The 17533-nt window shown below is 61.1% G+C and overlaps 1 protein-coding gene across 1 annotated transcript; it reads left to right on the forward strand.

Moving 5' to 3' along the window:
- Nucleotides 1-464: 464 nt before the first annotated feature.
- Btbd2 (BTB domain containing 2) lies at nucleotides 465-16712 on the forward strand. The gene is made up of 9 exons (XM_059252145.1): nucleotides 465-820; nucleotides 12781-12900; nucleotides 13579-13735; nucleotides 14225-14330; nucleotides 15052-15249; nucleotides 15612-15822; nucleotides 15959-16046; nucleotides 16282-16428; nucleotides 16526-16712. The coding sequence occupies exons 1-9, from the start codon at nucleotides 465-467 to the stop codon at nucleotides 16685-16687; spliced, it is 1545 nt and encodes a 514-aa protein (XP_059108128.1). The 3' UTR covers nucleotides 16688-16712.
- Nucleotides 16713-17533: the final 821 nt, after the last annotated feature.

Consider the following 17533-nt stretch of genomic DNA (forward strand, 5'->3'; position numbering starts at 1 on the left):
CCCTTGCTCCAATCCGGGGCCTGCACCTCCACAGCCTCGCCCCCCTCCCCTCCTCCTGTCCGCGCTCCTCCCTGTATTACCTCACCCTCTCATCCAACCCCTCCCGTTTCCTCTTCTCTGCCCGGGGATCCATCCCCCCCCTGCACCCTCCCTCCCCTTTCCCTGAGTCCCTCCTCCTTTCCCTCCTCCCTGGCTCGCTTCACGCCCCTCCTCCTCCCCTCCTCCCCAGCCCCCTCTGCATGCCCCACCCCTTCCTAGCCTCGCCCTTTCTCCCTCCTCTCTGCCTGCCCATCCGCTTCTCCCGCTCCCCCTCCTCCCGTGGCTCCTCTCAGGCCCCGCCTTCCCCGAGCCCCGCCCCTCAGCCCTCGCCTCCTCCCCTCGCTCTTCTCAGGTCCCGCCTCCCGGCGGCCCCGCCCCCGATGACCCCGCCCTCCGTGGCCCCGCCCCCGCGCCGCAGCGACAAGATGGCGGCGGGCGGCAGCGGGCGCGCGTCGTGCCCGCCGGGGGTCGGGCCTGGCGCGGGCGGCCTGGGGCCCAGCGCCAACGCCGCTGCGGCCCCCGGCAACGCCGCCGCCTGCGCCCCGGGGCCGCCGCCCCCTCCATCCCCGCCGCCCGGGCCCGTGCCGGACGCGCAGGCCGTGGGCGACGAGCGCGACGACGCGGGCCCGGGCGCGCTGCTGCGCGAGCCCGTGTACAACTGGCAGGCCACCAAACCCACGGTGCAGGAGCGCTTCGCCTTCCTCTTCAACAACGAGGTGCTGTGCGACGTGCACTTCCTGGTGGGCAAGGGGCTCAGCTCGCAGCGCGTCCCCGCGCACAGGTGGGACGCCGGGACGCGCCCGGACCCTGCAACCCCAGACCCTGCACCCCTGGACCCTGAACCCCACCCGGACCCTGCACCCCAGGAACCAGCACCCCGGAACCCTGCACCCTACCCAAGACCGTGCATCACAAACCCTGCACGCCACCTTGACCCTGCACTCCACACCCTGTAGCCTACCCAGGCCCTGCACCCTCCCGTCCTGTTCCCCTCCCGGATTCTGCACCTCACCTGGACCCTGCATCCTATGAACCAACACCCAGAACCCTGCACCGAGACCTTGAACTCCTACCTCGGATGTGCACCTCAGACCCTGCACCCCGACCCAGACCCTGCATCCTGGGTCCTGCACCCCAAACCCTGCAGTCAAACCTTGGACCCTGCAACCCACCCCTAATCTCAAGACACCGGACTGCACCCACATCCTTTATCCCTAGATTCTGCACCCCGGACCTTGTAGCCTGGAACCCTGCACCCCAAGAACCCGCAATCCACCCAGGACCACGTACCTCAGACTCTCCACCCCACCCAGACCTTGTGCCACCTAAGACCCTGAATCTAGAGCCTCAGGCTTTGTACCTTGGCATTCCTGCCACTTCGCCTGAACCTGGTTCTCAGATACTCCTCCATCACAGTCCAGTTCCCGAACATGGGGAACCTGCACCCCTAGACTCCTGGATTGAATCCTGCTTCTTTGAACCTGGTCCTCAGGCCCTGCTCCTGACCATCCAGGGCCCTTCCTGGTTCCTGGATCCCCCAGCCACTCTCACCACTCCAGCTTGTCCAATTCTAGGACCCCCCATCCCATGCCTACCCGTGACCCACCCCCACCCCTTCCTTATCCCGCCACCTTCACACCCCGTGTGTTTCCCCGAGAAACCTGCCGTGCTTCCCTGTGTACCCCTAGTTTTGCTCTTGCGCCCCTGGTTCTTCCTTCAGCCCTGGGTTCCCAGCCTGTCTGAGCCGGTCCCCCAGACCTCACCAGAGACATCTTATCCCACGGCCCCGCCGAGCTCTTGGGAGTGGTCAGGACTTCATGTTCGAGAAGTAATATGCGCTGCCATCCTGGGCACGTCTGAGTACATATGATAGACAGTTGGTTGGCTTGGAGAACGTAGAAGTGGGTGTCCAGACCCGGGGGAAGGAGAGAAGCGATCTCTTGCTGTTCGGAGTGCTGGGGGTCGCCCAGAGGCCAGAGGACTTGAGTGTGTGGGAACCACACCAAGGGCAGCAGGAAGACTGAGGGGTGCTGATTCTTCCATGGAGCTTGCAGAGACTGAGGGGGCTTGGCAGGTGGTAGGTGGGCAGTGGGGGCTTTCAGGGTTTCTTAGTGGCCCGTGGCAGGTGGCTGAGGTCGGTGGTCTGACTTGTTGAACAACAGTATCAGAAAGGCCTCTTCATCGTGAGCTCTCTGGGCTTCAGTTCCCATACCTGCGTACCAGACTCGGATAACCCCATCTGGGGCTGCTGGGGTGTGGTGACTCCATATTGTGCTTGTAACAGTCCCTCATGGTTTGACAGAGACTCTGGAGTCCACTGTTGCTGGGGGAGGGGATATGTGATCTGCCAGCGGCGGCATCCCTGGGCCTGACTCCACCCACCAACCATGTGCTTAGGGTTGGCTGACAATATAGGGTAAGAAAGCAGTATGTGTGGTGATGCAGGCCGTGAGCCCAGCTACCTCTTGCCTGAGGCAGGAGGACTGCAAATTCCAGATCTACTCTGGCAACCTGAGAGATTCTGTCAGAAAAAGTAAAAAGAGCCGGGTGTGGTGGTGCTCCCCTTTAGTCCCAGCACTTGGGAAGCAGAGGCAGGTGGATCTCTCTGAATCCAAAGTCAACATCAAGTTCCAGAACAGCCAGGGCTACTTAGTGAGAGTCTGCCTAAAAAAAAAAAGAAAGAAAGAAAGAAAAAAGACAAAGAAAAAGCAAAAAGAATGATCAGAAAGGAAAAACGGGTACGTTGAGGTCTGGGGGTGTTGCTCAGGAGCAGCTAGCTGTCTCCCTGGACTCCGCCAAGGAGGGGCTGGGTTTCAGCACACCTGCCTACCCTGGTTCATTGTCCAGCACTGAAAAAGTGAAGGAGATCGGAAAGATGGCTCAGCGCTTTAGAGTACACGTGCTCTTGCCGAGGACCGGTGGGCTCACTTCCCGGGGGCCACCTTTGTGCCTGGAAACAGCTTCTGGCTCTAGTTCCTGGGGTTCTGAAGGCTCTGATGTCTGAAGGCACTTGTTTTTTTTTTTTTTTTTTTTTTGAGACGGGGTTTCTCTGTGTAGCTTTGCGCCTTTTCTGGAACTCACTCTGTAGTCCAGGCTGGCCTCGAACTCACAGAGATCTGCCTGCCTCTGCCTCCCAGTGCTGGGATTAAAGGCGTGCGCCACCACTGCCCGGCTGTCTGAAGGCACTTGTATTCATGTGCCCGTAACTTCATGGTAAGGGGAAAGACTAAAGAGCAGCCCCTCCCAACCTGGGAGAGGTAGGAGGACCTCCCAGGCGCCTTACATGGCCTGCGCAGACCTGGGTTCCAGAATGTGGCCTTCAGGACCCTGTACCATTTTGTTCCTTTCTTCATTTTGGGGTCCTGAGGAAGAATCCTGGGCTCTGTGTATAGTAGACAAACGCTCCACTGAAGTGTACCCTGAACCTGAGTTCCTATGGTTTCTGGCCACTCTGGGACCACAGAACAGATAGACTGCTGTAGTGAGGGAAAGCTGACTGAGATCAGAGGCAGTACCTGGAAAGCCTCCGGGAAGGCCACAAGTGACAAGGAATGTCCAGGAAATCTGTCGGCCTGGAGGAACACCAGGGTCTCATGCTGGCTGGGGTTCTGTTTGGGCACCTGGACTGGCATTAGAGGAAAGCTGTGTGACACCTAAGGCCACCCAGAGGAGCAGAGTGGCCAGCTGAGTGGTGCATGCCTGTTCCTCAGCACTCTGGGGTGAGGCAGGAGGATCAGGAGCTCAAGGTCATCTTTGGCTACATAGTAAGTTTTAGGCCAGCCTGGGCTACCTGCTGCAGGCTGCAGGAATATATCATAGGAACTCAGCTGGTTATGGCAAAGTCACTACCTGGAGAGATCAGGGAATTCCTCCAGAGGAAGCCAAATCCCAAGGAGTTTTTGGTGTTACTTGGCTTGTTATATATCAGCTGTCTTCTGTTGTGAAAATCATGTATGCCTTCATAGTTTTCCCAATTGACTTTTTCCTAAGAAGGGCTAACAGTGTGGACTGATCACTCTCTGGACATACACATTCCAGGCATTTGGAGAACAGCCTCAGGAAAGGCTTTCTCTGGAATCAGATGTCTCCCTTGGCCACTTTCAAGGACTAACAGTGATGACAGTCCAAACCGCCTAGGTCAGGTGGATGTTAAGTAATAGCTTTACACAGTTCGGCTTGGACCCTCCTTTCTTATACAGCCTTACTAATAGACCCCTAACTTCTTACCTAACCACTTCTAGGAATGTGAACTGAGCACACAGATCTCCTTTTTGATATACTAACCGGTCATTAGCACTCAGTTGAGCTCCTCTTTACCACTCCCATTTTGAATTGTAAAAGAAAGCCTGGCTTGACCAGGGCCTTGATATAACTGCATTCCGGGGAGACTTAGGTAGGACGTGGAGAGCTGAGGATGGAGAAGAGAAAAGAGGACAGAAGAACTAGATGGGTAAGAACTGAGAGGAACAGAGATGGGGAAGAACTAGACCGAAGGGCTAGAAGACAGTACTAGAGGAACGAGATGGAAGATGAGGAAGACCCAGATGAGAGAGAAGGAGACGGGAGAGGAGCTGATAGGGGAAAGAACTAGATAGATGAGAACCTAGAAGGGACAGAACTAGATGAAGGAATTAAGATAGAACCTGGGGGGGACAGCAGATAAATGTAAAGAGAAATCAGGCAAGAAAGGAGCTAAAACTGAGAGCAGAGTATAAGCTTCTGGAGGGAGAAGTGACAGAATAATAAGGTGTGTGGACTAAGGAATTTCGTGTACATAGACTCATTTCTTTTTTTTTTTTTTTAAGATTTGTTTGTTTATTTATTATGTACACAGAGGGCACCAGATCTCATTACAGATGGTTGTGAGCCACCATGTGGGTGCTGGGAATTGAACTCAGGACCTCTGGAAGATCAGTCAGTGCTCCACCTCTCCAGCCCCCCTGATTAATTTCTTTTCATCAAAGATTAATTATCAGCTGGTTGTAGATTCTTCCCAGACCCTGGGAGGAGACTATTGAGGGGCTGGACCCCCATAGTCCCCGATAGCTACCTGAGACCTTATCTACCAAATAAAGCAGGAATTGGGGAGAAAGTTCAGTGGATAAAGTGTTTGCATCCACATAAAAGCCAGACAGACAGCTGTGAAGTTAGGGGATCCTTGGAGCAGCCTGGCTAGCTAGAGCCTGGAATTGGTGAGTTTGGGGTTCAGTGAGAGACCCTGTCTCAGTAGAGTGTCATGGTAGATGCCCAGCGTTGACCCGGCCAGCAATGCATTGAAAGGGCCAGACGTCAAGGGCTTTCAGCTGGTGTTGGCCGTAACACGTGGTAGAGCACTTACCCAGCATGTGCAGAACCCTGCGTTCAAGTCCCAGTCAGGAAAAAAGAAATGTTTTGGCCAGCTATATTGGCTCCATAGCAACTGTTCAACTTGGCTGTAGCCATAGGCAGGAGGAGCTTCAAGGTTGAGTGCCGCCTCTGTGTGTGTGTGTGTGTGTGTGTGTGTGTGTGTGTGTGTGTGTGTACGTACGTGTGTGCATTTAGGTTTTTTGTTGTTTTCGTTTTGTTTTTGTTTTTCAAGACAGGGTTTCTCTGTGTAGCCCTGGCTGTCCTGGAACTCACTCTGTAGACCAGGCTGGCCTCGAACTCACAGAAATTGCCTGCCTCTGCCTCCCGAGCGCTGGGATGAAAAGCGTGTGCCACCACCGCCTCGCTTTATCATTTATTTTTGTGTGTACAGATGTTTGCCTGCATGTATGTCTGTGAACCATGTGTATATAATGCTCCTGGAGACCAAAAGAGGGTGTTAGATCCCCTGGAACTGGAGTCACAGCTGGTTGTGAGCAGATGTGTGGGTGCTCGGAACTGAACCCGGGTCCTCTGGAAGAGCAGCCAGTGCACTAACCACTCAGCCATCTCTCCAGTCCCTTGTTTTTGTTTTGACAGGGTCTCATGTAGCCAAGGCTGACCTTGAACTCCTTATCCTTCTCCCACCGCCCCAGCTGGGATGATAGACTGCTGTACCATTCCCGGTTTGTGTCGTGCTGAGGATGGGACCAGGGCTCAGTCTGTGCTAGTGAGCACTGGGCCTGGGTCCCAGCATTCGAGTGCCTGTCCTCATGTTTCTTGTTGTTTTTCAGACAGGCTGGCCTGGAACTCCACAGTAGCCCAGGCTGTCCTGAAATGGTTGCGGTCCTCCAGCCTTGACCTCCTAAGTGCTGGGATGCCAGGCCTGGGCCTCTATGCCCTGCTCCTTTGGTGGTTACAGAGGGGCTGTCCACAGATTTCACACCAGCTTGCACGGGGCTTCTGAAGCCACCGGGATCGGCTTGGGGACCAGTGGGCAGAACCTCTGCCTAGGACGCTTGTCCTCGGGGTGCGTGGATCCTCCGAAGCGTCTGCTGCCCTCCTCCCGTGGGCGACTTCACGCTGTGGACAGGCTGTCCTGCTTTAGTGTGTGTGTGTCTCTGGTCCTTTCCGGCCCCGCTGACGATGGAGCTCAGGGCCGCGAGCCTAAGCCAGCCCACATCCCGTGGCCTTTGTGTGCTTTTGCTTTGGGTTGTTCTTTTGAGACTGCGTCTCGCTGTGTAGCTCAGGCTTTCCTCCAGCTCACTGCAGTTCTCCAGCCTCAGGCTCCTGGGATGATAGGTGTGTCTCCATGCCCGGCCTGCTTATTTACTAACTTAATATTTTATTTATTTGTTTTATGCACACTGGTGTTTCGCCTGAATGCATGTCAGTGTGAGGGTACCAGGGTCCCTGGAACTGGAGTTACAGACAGTTGTGAGCTGCCATGTGGGTGCTGGGAATTGAACCCGGGTTCCCTGCGGGAGCTCCTAACCCCTGAGCCGTCCCTCCAGACCCACCCGACCTATTTATCTTTCTTAGCAGTCCATTCATGTAAGTTGTGAAAATGTTGTTTATTGTATTCTCCTAAAATTCATTCATCACCGGGTGGCTGTGGCGTACACCTTTAATCCCAGCACTCGGAGGCAGAGACGGGCGGATCTGTGAGTTCGAGGCCAGCCTGGTCTACAGAGTGAGTTCCAGGACAGCCAGGGCTACACAGAGAAACCATGTCTCAAAAAATTAAAAATAAATAAGTAAATAAAAATTCTCTTCATAGTTGAGTGTGGTGGCGCACGCCTTTTGTCCCAGCACTTAGAAGGCAGAGGCAGGAGGATCTCTGTGAGTTCTAGGCCAGCCTGGTCTATGTAGCAAATTCCTAGCTAACCAGGTTTTTGGTTTGGTTTTCCAGACAGGGTTTCTCTGTGCAGCCCTGGCTGTCCTGGAACTTGCTCTATAGCCCAGGCTGGCCTCGAACTCAGCAGTGAGACTTTTTAAAAATAAAGAATACATTCCCTCCATTTTCTACACCTGTCATTTTAACTCTCAGGAAGCTCAGTTGGGGATGTCGGGTTTGAGTTTAGCCCGAGCTGCATAAGTTTTGTCTAAAGGAAAACATTTTTGTTTTCTCGAGACAGAGTCTCACTCTGTAGCCCAGGCTGGCCTGGACCCACAGAGACCCGCCTGCCTCTGCCTCCGAGTGCTGGGATCAAAGGCGTGCGATTCCTTGCCCATACCTGGCTTTTTACATGTGCGATAGGATTGGAACTCACGCCCTCTTCACCCGTGGACTCCCTCCCAGCTCCAGCTCTCGGTCTTTTCTGTCCGTCAGCTGCCCTGTGCACACTGGGAATCGCTCTGCTCCTGGCCAAGGGCGTCGGAGGTCACAGTGAGCGGGTCCCTTCTGCAGGGCTCCTGGCCGTGTGTTGTGTGTAGTGCTGCAGGCTCAGGGCTGAGGCAGGAGGACGTTCAAGGCTAGCCCAGGCGATGCGGTAAGACCCCATCTGAAACAAACATACAGCAGCAAAAGATTTGTTTTAATTGTGTGTGCACATGCGTGTTCGTGTGTGTGTTATGTGTTCATGCGTGTGTTCATATGCATGTGTGTTTATACGTGTGCATGAACACGCACGTGTTCATGCACAAATGCGCGTGTGTGTTTGTACACGTGTTCGTGTGTGTGTGCCTGTGTGTGTTGGTACACGTGTGTGTGTGTGTGTGTGTGTGTGTGTGTGTGTGTACTCACATGTGTACCTGTCCGCAGAGTCGGGTCCCTTGCTGGCTGTGAGCACCCACCCGGGTGCTGGGAGCCGAACTTGGGCTCTTTGCAGCGGTGGCTTCTGGTCTTAACCGCCGGCGTCTCTGCAGCCCCGGTCTCCGTTTTAATTGCACCCAAGCGCGGTCGCCCCGACGGCGCCCACGGACCCCCGTCCGACAGGCCGGCTTCCCGAGCCCGGCCTGCGCCCCGTCCCGTCCGCCACCCCGTGCGGGACACGTGTCGCCTTGTTCCTGTTCACGGCTTCGAGGTGTGTAGAGGGAGCACCGCCGTGTGTCTGATCACACTCGATGCCTTATGGGCTTTTGCTGCCGGCACGTCCGAGTGTGTTCCGGCGCACGTGTGTGTTCCTGCCTCCCTCGGAGAGCTGCAGAGTGGCGGTGGGGACCAGCAGCGTCCCTGGGATGGGTCGTCCGTGTCGCCGCCTGAGTCAGGGCCGGGTGTGAGCGTCCGCCCCGGGTGTGAGCTTCCGCGCCGGGTGTGAGGGTGTGAGCGTCCGCGCCGGGTGTGAGGGTGTGAGCATCCGCGCCGGGTGTGAGCGTCCGCGCTGGGTGTGAGCGTCCGCGCCGGGTGTGAGCGTCCGCGCCGGGTGTGAGGGTGTGAGCGTCCGCGCCGGGTGTGAGGGTGTGAGCGTCCGCGCCGGGTGTGAGGGTGTGAGCTTCCGCGCCGGGTGTGAGCGTCCGCCCCGGGTGTGAGCTTCCGCGCCGGGTGTGAGCGTCCGCGCCGGGTGTGAGGGTGTGAGCGTCCGCGCCGGGTGTGAGCATCCGCGCCGGGTGTGAGGGTGTGAGCGTCCGCGCCGGGTGTGAGCATCCGCGCCGGGTGTGAGGGTGTGAGCGTCCGCGCCGGGTGTGAGCATCCGCGCCGGGTGTGAGGGTGTGAGCGTCCGCGCCGGGTGTGAGCGTCCGCGCCGGGTGTGAGGGTGTGAGCGTCCGCGCCGGGTGTGAGGGTGTGAGCGTCCGCGCCGGGTGTGAGCGTCCGCGCCGGGTGTGAGCATCCGCGCCGGGTGTGAGGGTGTGAGCGTCCGCGCCGGGTGTGAGCGTCCGCGCCGGGTGTGAGCGTCCGCGCCGGGTGTGAGGGTGTGAGCGTCCGCGCCGGGTGTGAGGGTGTGAGCGTCCGCGCCGGGTGTGAGGGTGTGAGCGTCCGCGCCGGGTGTGAGGGTGTGAGCGTCCGCGCCGGGTGTGAGGGTGTGAGCGTCCGCGCCGGGTGTGAGCGTCCGCGCCGGGTGTGAGCGTCCGCGCCGGGTGTGAGCGTCCGCGCCGGGTGTGAGGGTGTGAGCGTCCGCGCCGGGTGTGAGGGTGTGAGCGTCCGCGCCGGGTGTGAGGGTGTGAGCGTCCGCGCTGGGTGTGAGGGTGTGAGCGTCCGCGCCGGGTGTGAGCATCCGCGCCGGGTGTGAGGGTGTGAGCGTCCGCGCCGGGTGTGAGGGTGTGAGCGTCCGCGCCGGGTGTGAGCATCCGCGCCGGGTGTGAGGGTGTGAGCGTCCGCGCCGGGTGTGAGGGTGTGAGCGTCCGCGCCGGGTGTGAGGGTGTGAGCGTCCGCGTCGGGTGTGAGGGTGTGAGCGTCCGCGCCGGGTGTGAGGGTGTGAGCGTCCGCGTCGGGTGTGAGGGTGTGAGCGTCCGCGCCGGGTGTGAGCATCCGCGCCGGGTGTGAGGGTGTGAGCGTCCGCGCTGGGTGTGAGCGTCCGCGCCGGGTGTGAGGGTGTGAGCGTCCGCGTCGGGTGTGAGCGTCCGCGCCGGGTGTGAGCGTCCGCGCTGGGTGTGAGCGTCCGCGCCGGGTGTGAGGGTGTGAGCGTCCGCGCCGGGTGTGAGCGTCCGCGCCGGGTGTGAGCGTCCGCGCCGGGTGTGAGGGTGTGAGCGTCCGCGCCGGGTGTGAGCGTCCGCGCCGGGTGTGAGCATCCGCGCCGGGTGTGAGCGTCCGCGCTGGGTGTGAGGGTGTGAGCGTCCGCGTCGGGTGTGAGGGTGTGAGTGTCCGCGCCGGGTGTGAGCATCCGCGCCGGGTGTGAGCGTCCGCGCTGGGTGTGAGGGTGTGAGCGTCCGCGCCGGGTGTGAGCGTCCGCGCTGGGTGTGAGGGTGTGAGCGTCCGCGTCGGGTGTGAGGGTGTGAGTGTCCGCGCCGGGTGTGAGCATCCGCGCCGGGTGTGAGCGTCCGCGCTGGGTGTGAGGGTGTGAGCGTCCGCGCCGGGTGTGAGCGTCCGCGCCGGGTGTGAGCGTCCGCGCTGGGTGTGAGCGTCCGCGCCGGGTGTGAGCGTCCGCGCTGGGTGTGAGGGTGTGAGCGTCCGCGCCGGGTGTGAGGGTGTGAGCGTCCGCGTCGGGTGTGAGCGTCCGCCGGGTGTGAGCATCCGCGCCGGGTGTGAGCGTCCGCGCTGGGTGTGAGGGTGTGAGCGTCCGCGCCGGGTGTGAGGGTGTGAGCGTCCGCGCCGGGTGTGAGGGTGTGAGCGTCCGCGCCGGGTGTGAGGGTGTGAGCGTCCGCGCCGGGTGTGAGCATCCGCGCCGGGTGTGAGGGTGTGAGCGTCCGCGCTGGGTGTGAGGGTGTGAGTGTCCGCGCCGGGTGTGAGGGTGTGAGTGTCCGCGCCGGGTGTGAGGGTGTGAGCGTCCGCGCCGGGTGTGAGGGTGTGAGCGTCCGCGCCGGGTGTGAGGGTGTGAGCGTCCGCGCCGGGTGTGAGGGTGTGAGCGTCCGCGCCGGGTGTGAGCATCCGCGCCGGGTGTGAGGGTGTGAGCGTCCGCGCCGGGTGTGAGCGTCCGCGCTGGGTGTGAGGGTGTGAGCGTCCGCGCCGGGTGTGAGCGTCCGCGCGGGTGTCCCGGTGCCTGAGTTTCTGATTTTGCTTTTGCGTGGTCGGTGGAGGCTCCCCTGTGGGGACACAGGATGGTGCTTAAACAGAAGATTCCTGCTGCGCGGGCCCTGGCCTGCGAGCCGCTGTGCTGTGAGGAGTTTTCCCGCCTCCACCCGGACCAGGACGGGGACAGGAGCTGAAGGCTGCAGGGCCGTGACTGAGACCCTGGTCTGGGCAGCTGCGCTCTCTGAGGCCCCGAGGGTCCTTTCTGACCTCCGCCAGGCTCCAGTGTTGGCCTCAGTTCTTCCTCAGCCTTCTCCACTCCGATTTTAAAGTGATGGCGGTGAAGTCCATAGGAATGCTAGGTGGATGCTGTGTTGCTGAGCAACGCCCAGCCCCTCACCGGGGGATTCTAGGCGGGGCTCCACCCTGACCACGCCCCCAGCCCCTCACGGGGGGGGGGATTCTAGGCGGGGCTCCACCCTGACCCCGCCCCCAGCCCCTCACTGGGGTTTGTAGGCGGGGCTCCACCCTGACCACGCCCCCATCCCCTCACGGGGGGGGATTCTGGGCGGGGGCTCCACCCTGACCACGCCCCCAGCCCCTCACTGGAGGATTCTAGGCGGGGCTCCACCCTGACCACGCCCCCAGCCCCTCACTGGGGGATTCTGGGCGGGGCTCCACCCTGACCACGCCCCCAGCCCCTCACTGGGGATTCTAGGTGGGGCTCCACCCTGACCACGCCCCCTCCCCTCCCTGGGGATTCTGGGCGGGGCTCCACCCTGACCACGCCCCCTCCCCTCCCTGGGGATTCTGGGCGGGGCTCCACCCTGAGCCGTTAGTCTCCCTTTTTAATTTTTGAGACAAGGTCTTACTGAGTTACCCAGGTTGCCCTGAGCTCCCGTCGTGCTTTGTCAGCCCTGTCTCACAGACCTGCTCCTGTTTTCCTCCTCTTTGATTCGTCTTTGTTCGTTCCACTGGGGAGGGCCGGTGTCCGGGAGGCTCTGGGCGCACTTGGTCGCTCCCTGGAGAATGGTGGTGTCTGGTCTGACCGAGTGACAGCCAACAGTGGCCAGACTCTGGGCAGGAGGGAGCTTCGTGATTGCAGGGCCGGTGAGGGTGCCCCGCCAGGGGCGGTGGGTCCTTGTCCAGCCTTAGCAGAGGTTCTCTTGTGGCTGCTGGCTCTGGCCTACTCAGGGTACGTGGACCTGTGTAGCTGTCCAGAGGTGTCCGGCGAGTCTGCTCAGAGCCACCTTGTCACTGTGGGGCCCCGGGTCCTTGTCTCCACCCAGAACATGAGCTGTGTTCCAAGCCAAGTCACTACAGATCTTGAGCCTGGCCACCATGCCCTCCATCCTGCCCTGGCCACCCACGCGGCACCAGCTGGAGCGGTCCTGGCAGTCCATGACCTCTTTGCTTCTCCCTCCCTCCCCCACAGCTTCCTAAGGCTCTCCCCTGGCCCTGCTGTTCCCCGAGCACTAACACACTCCCCGAGCCTGAGGTACCTGACCGAGGAGTCGTCCCTCCTCCCCCCCCCCTCCGGGGTCTGGTCTGCTTTCCCTTGTGAGGGTCAGGTTCCCGTGCCTGTTACCGAGGTCTGGAGAATTGAGGGAATGGGGGAGGAAGGAATGAATGAAGGAATGAATGAGGGGATGTGTGGGAGGAAGAGTGAGTGAGCATACGCATAAAGGAATGTGGTACTGCCCTCATGCTTCCCCTCTACAGCCTACCCCTTCCAGGTCCTTCCTTCTAGAAGGATCTGAGGCCTGGAGGAGTCTCTGCAGGCAGGTGTGGCGGGACTCAGCCTGGCCTGGGCCAGCCGGACTCACGGACAGGCACCCTCTCTCCTGGCTCAGGTTTGTGCTGGCCGTGGGCAGCGCTGTCTTTGACGCCATGTTCAATGGCGGGATGGCTACCACCTCCACCGAGATCGAGCTGCCCGACGTGGAACCCTCCGCCTTCCTCGCCCTGCTCAAGTGAGTTTCCAGATGCTTCTGACCGTGGTGGGGTGCTAGGGTGTGGGGTGGAGTGAGAAAAGGCAGGAGACAGATCCCTGCACAGAGCTGCAGGGCCCACCGTCCAGCAGGGCGTTCTAGAACACACCGGAGAAAGGACAACTTTCCAGAATGTTTTAGGGGCTGGAAAGATGGCACCCTCAGAAGCCCGGTCAGGTAGTTGCCAGCTCCAGGCGGCCTCTTGAGGGCCCCGCTCACATGGCTCACATGAACATAATTCTTTTTTTAATCTTTTAAAGGAAGGCTTTTAGTTTTGTTACAGTTTTGAAACAGCCTGTCCCCAGGAATGGGCAGGCCACGGCTGCTCTGTGGTCTGGGATGGGACCCGTGGCCTCGGGTCTGCTAGGTGGACACTGTGCCCACACATCAGTGTGTGCGAGCACTCATACTGCCCTCCCTGGCCGGTGCCTGAGGTCAGCGTGGTTTTCTGTCATCTACCCATGATCGCCGAAGCTTGGCCACAGGGTCTCGGGCCCCGCTGGGAGCTGCGTCCCAGGTGACCTGTGCATGGACATCTCACGGTGACAGCCTGGTCTTCCTGAGCGATGATGTCCCTAGGTCAGGAGATGCGGTGATTGGCCGGCTCGGGTGGTTGTGGTCACTTGGCCTTCTCAGAGCCGGTCCGTGTCTCCTGCTCAGGTTCCTGTACTCCGATGAAGTGCAGATCGGGCCTGAGACGGTGATGACCACGCTCTACACCGCCAAGAAGTACGCGGTGCCTGCCCTGGAGGCGCACTGCGTGGAGTTCCTGAAGAAGCACCTGCGGGCTGACAATGCCTTCATGCTGCTCACGCAGGTGGGTGTGCTCACGTGGGGCGCGGTGCTGCTGGGGTCTGCGTGTGGTGCCTGTGCACCACCAGTGAAGCCAGGCGCCCTCAGCCGCTGCCCACTTTCTTTTTTGTAGGTGTTTTGTTTTTGATGGGGGGTGTTGTTTTTGTTTTTGGAGATGAGGTCTCAATGTGCCTGGAACTCACTACATAGACCAGGCTGGTCTGAATTAACGGAGATCCGCCCGCCTCTGCCTCCCCAGTGCTAGGATTAAAGGTGTGCGCCACCACCTCCTGGCTTCTTTCGTGTCTTTCTCCTCTGGGATAGCCTGGCTCCGTAGCCTGGGATAGCCTGCTCTGCACTCCTGACCCTTCTGTCCCAGCCTGAGGTCGCTCTCGGGTGACAGGTGTTCACCAGCGCACCCGCTCCTCCGCTTCAGCTTTCATTTTGTGTATCCACGGGGTGCACAGTGTGCGGGCGTGGCCTGCTGTGACGGTCCCGACCTTCCCGTCTCTAGGCCCGGCTCTTCGATGAGCCGCAGCTGGCCAGCTTGTGCCTGGAGAGCATAGACAAGAACACGGCCGATGCCATCGCCGCCGAGGGCTTCACCGACATCGATCTGGGTGAGTCAGGGCCGGCAGGTCTTCAGTTCCAGGACCGTGCTGGGCTGGGACACTGATTGGAAGAAGACAGCATACCCACCTCCTGGGTGACGTGACGGGCCTGGGTGGAACAGACACACAGGGGCTGGGTAGCCGGGCGTGGCCTGTGTGCAGGAACTTGGTCAATGTTATCCCTGCGTAGGGAGACTGCCCAGCCCCTCCAGGGTCATCTGCAGATGCCTTGGGAGGGTCCGGGGGTCAGAGCCAGAGGAAATAGTCGCGGGGGTGTGTGTGTGGGATGCACGCCTATGAACTCAGCTCTCAGGAGGCTGAGGCAGAAGGATTGCTGTAAGTTCCAGATGTGCCTAGGCTGTACAATGAGACTCTGTCTCAGAAGGTAAGCGGGCTGGGCCTCAGCTGAGGTAGTAGATTTCTTCCCTAGCACTTGCCGGCCTGTCACCCCAGCACGCAAGAGGTGGGGACAGGAGGGCCAGGGGTTCAAGGCTAGCCTCAGCTACATAGTAATTTCAGGGCCAATCCAGACTACATGAGACTGTGTGGAAGGAAGGAAGGCAGTGCTTAGGGAGGGCTGTGTGTTAATAAAACTTTATTGCTAAACATGAACAGAGGGCCACAGTCGCCAAGCCCTGGCTATGAGGTGGTTCCTATATGGGGCGGGTCTACACATAGCCCACGTGGCCCCTTACAGGGCACCGGGGCTCACAGCCTCTCTCTGCCACAGACACGCTGGTGGCAGTGCTGGAGCGGGACACTCTGGGCATCCGCGAGGTTCGGCTCTTCAATGCCGTAGTGCGCTGGTCTGAAGCTGAGTGTCAGCGACAGCAGCTTCAGGTGACGCCTGAGAACAAGCGGAAGGCACTCGGCAAGGCCCTGGGCCTCATCCGGTTCCCCCTGATGACCATCGAGGAGTTTGCCGCAGGTAACGGGCTTGCATGGCTGCTACTGCCCCTCCAGCCCCCTCCAGCCCCCTCCAGCCCCCCTCCAGCCCCCCTCCAGCCCCCCTCCAGCCCCCCTCTGTCGGGCTGTGACTCGAGGACGTGGCCCGGACCCTGGGGCTTCCAGTCATGGGGTCGTGTCCTGTCAGCCACCCCAGATTCAGCTTTGGGCTGGGGCCCAGTTGGTAGATGAGTCGCCTGGCATGCAGGGCCTGGCGTGGCTTCTGGACGCTGCACTTGGTGAAGCGCGGCTGGGAGGTGACGCTGTGCGCAGACGGCGGGGCCAGCGCGGGCTGCAAGCCCGGCCTGTGAGGCAGGACACCGGGTCCCAGCAGGCCTGAGTCAGCCCGCCCTCTGCCCGCAGGCCCGGCGCAGTCCGGCATCCTGGTGGACCGCGAGGTGGTGAGCCTGTTCCTGCACTTCACTGTCAACCCCAAGCCGCGCGTGGAGTTCATCGACAGGCCCCGGTGCTGTCTGCGGGGCAAGGAGTGCAGCATTAACCGGTTCCAGCAGGTGGAGAGCCGCTGGGGCTACAGTGGCACCAGCGACCGGATCAGGTGGGGCCTGCCCCAGTGGGCGGGGTCCCGAGGGGGCAGTGTGCCCTCCAGCTCGGGCCGTGGGCTCTCCCATGGCCGGTCCGGATGCTCCCCGGCCCAGGGCGTTGACCCGCCCGCCACTCAATTCCTCCGGCAGGTTCTCCGTCAACAAGCGCATCTTTGTGGTGGGGTTTGGGCTCTACGGATCCATCCACGGGCCCACTGACTATCAAGTGAACATCCAGGTAAGCCCCCAGCCCGCGCCTTCCACCCCGTTCCACCCCGTTCCACCCCGCCGCCGGCCTTCCGGACCCCACAGCAAGCCCTGAGCCCCCGCCCCGTCCACATCACTCTCCTCCCGGTAGAGCCTCTAGCCACGCCCACCCCGGGGCCACGCCCACCCCGGGGCCACGCCCACCCGGGGGCCACGCCCCCACCGGGACCCTCCGGTCCTGCCTGCTGAGCAGCCTCTGTCCCCAGATCATCCACACGGACAGCAACACGGTCCTCGGCCAGAACGACACCGGGTTCAGCTGTGACGGCTCGGCCAGTACCTTCCGCGTCATGTTCAAGGAGCCCGTGGAGGTCCTGCCCAATGTCAACTACACCGCCTGCGCCACACTCAAGGTGGGCCCCTCCCCCGTCCCCGCGGCTGCGGGCGCCCCTCTTCCCCCGCAGTCTTGGGGGCTGGCTCCCTGACCTCACTGTGCCCCGCTCCCCCCAGGGCCCGGACTCCCACTATGGCACCAAAGGCCTGCGCAAGGTGACCCACGAGTCGCCCACCACGGGGGCTAAGACCTGCTTCACCTTCTGTTACGCGGCGGGGAACAACAACGGTACCTCGGTGGAGGACGGGCAGATCCCCGAAGTCATCTTCTACACCTAGGCCCTTCTCCACCCAGGCCACCTCCCGGCCCTCCCTGGTCATCATGGAAGGGGCCGCCGTGTGTCCGCAGTGACAAGTGTGACCACCGTCCCAAGGCACTGGGGAGGTGGTCGGGCCGTGGTCTGGGCCTGTCAAGACAATCCCTCAGTGTTGGGGGCAGATGGGCCTGGCCCCGATGGACAGCTGTTGGGGCTGAGGGCCGTGGTTTGGGAGTCTGGGTTCCCACTCTGGTCCCTGCAGCTCAGGGCGGCAGGCCAGCTCCGTGCCCAGGCCCGCGGCCGCCGGCCTCCTCCTCAACTGCACACTGCAATGCATTCGAGCCCACCCTCGGCTGGAGCCCCTGCTCGGGCCGTCCTCCAGCCAGTGGCTTGGGTTTCATTTCCTCTGTTCTCCGCTGCTCCCTGGGATTCCAGGGCCCGACCTGAAGCCCTGGCCTCCTGGGCATGAGCATGTGCAGGGCCTGGGTCAGTTCTGAGGAGCCTTGGGTGGGGCTGGTGGGCTTCGCTGGAAGGTCCGCCCCAGGGTGGGTGACAAGTGGGCCGCTGTCCCTGCGAGGCCGTCACTGGCCAGCCTCTGGACCAGCTCCTCCCTGTGGCCAGCAGAGCTCAGCCCTGAGCGCAAGGCGGCAGCAGCAGGTCAAGCCCCGTCAAGACGCACTGGGCCTCCAGCTGGCCTGCTGTGGCACCCAGGGTCCCACACAACACCCCTGTGCAGACCACAGCCCTGGCCCCCTAAGGCTACCAGGCACCCCGTCCAGTGATGCCCTAGGAGGCACCGTCCCCTGTCTGGGGTCCCTCCCCTCATGTCTGCGTACCTGTGACTCCTGCCCGGAACCCGTGTCCTCCC

This window comes from Peromyscus eremicus, unplaced genomic scaffold (genome assembly GCF_949786415.1).
Source record: "Peromyscus eremicus unplaced genomic scaffold, PerEre_H2_v1 PerEre#2#chr22_unloc_1, whole genome shotgun sequence".
NCBI lineage: Eukaryota > Metazoa > Chordata > Mammalia > Rodentia > Cricetidae > Peromyscus > Peromyscus eremicus.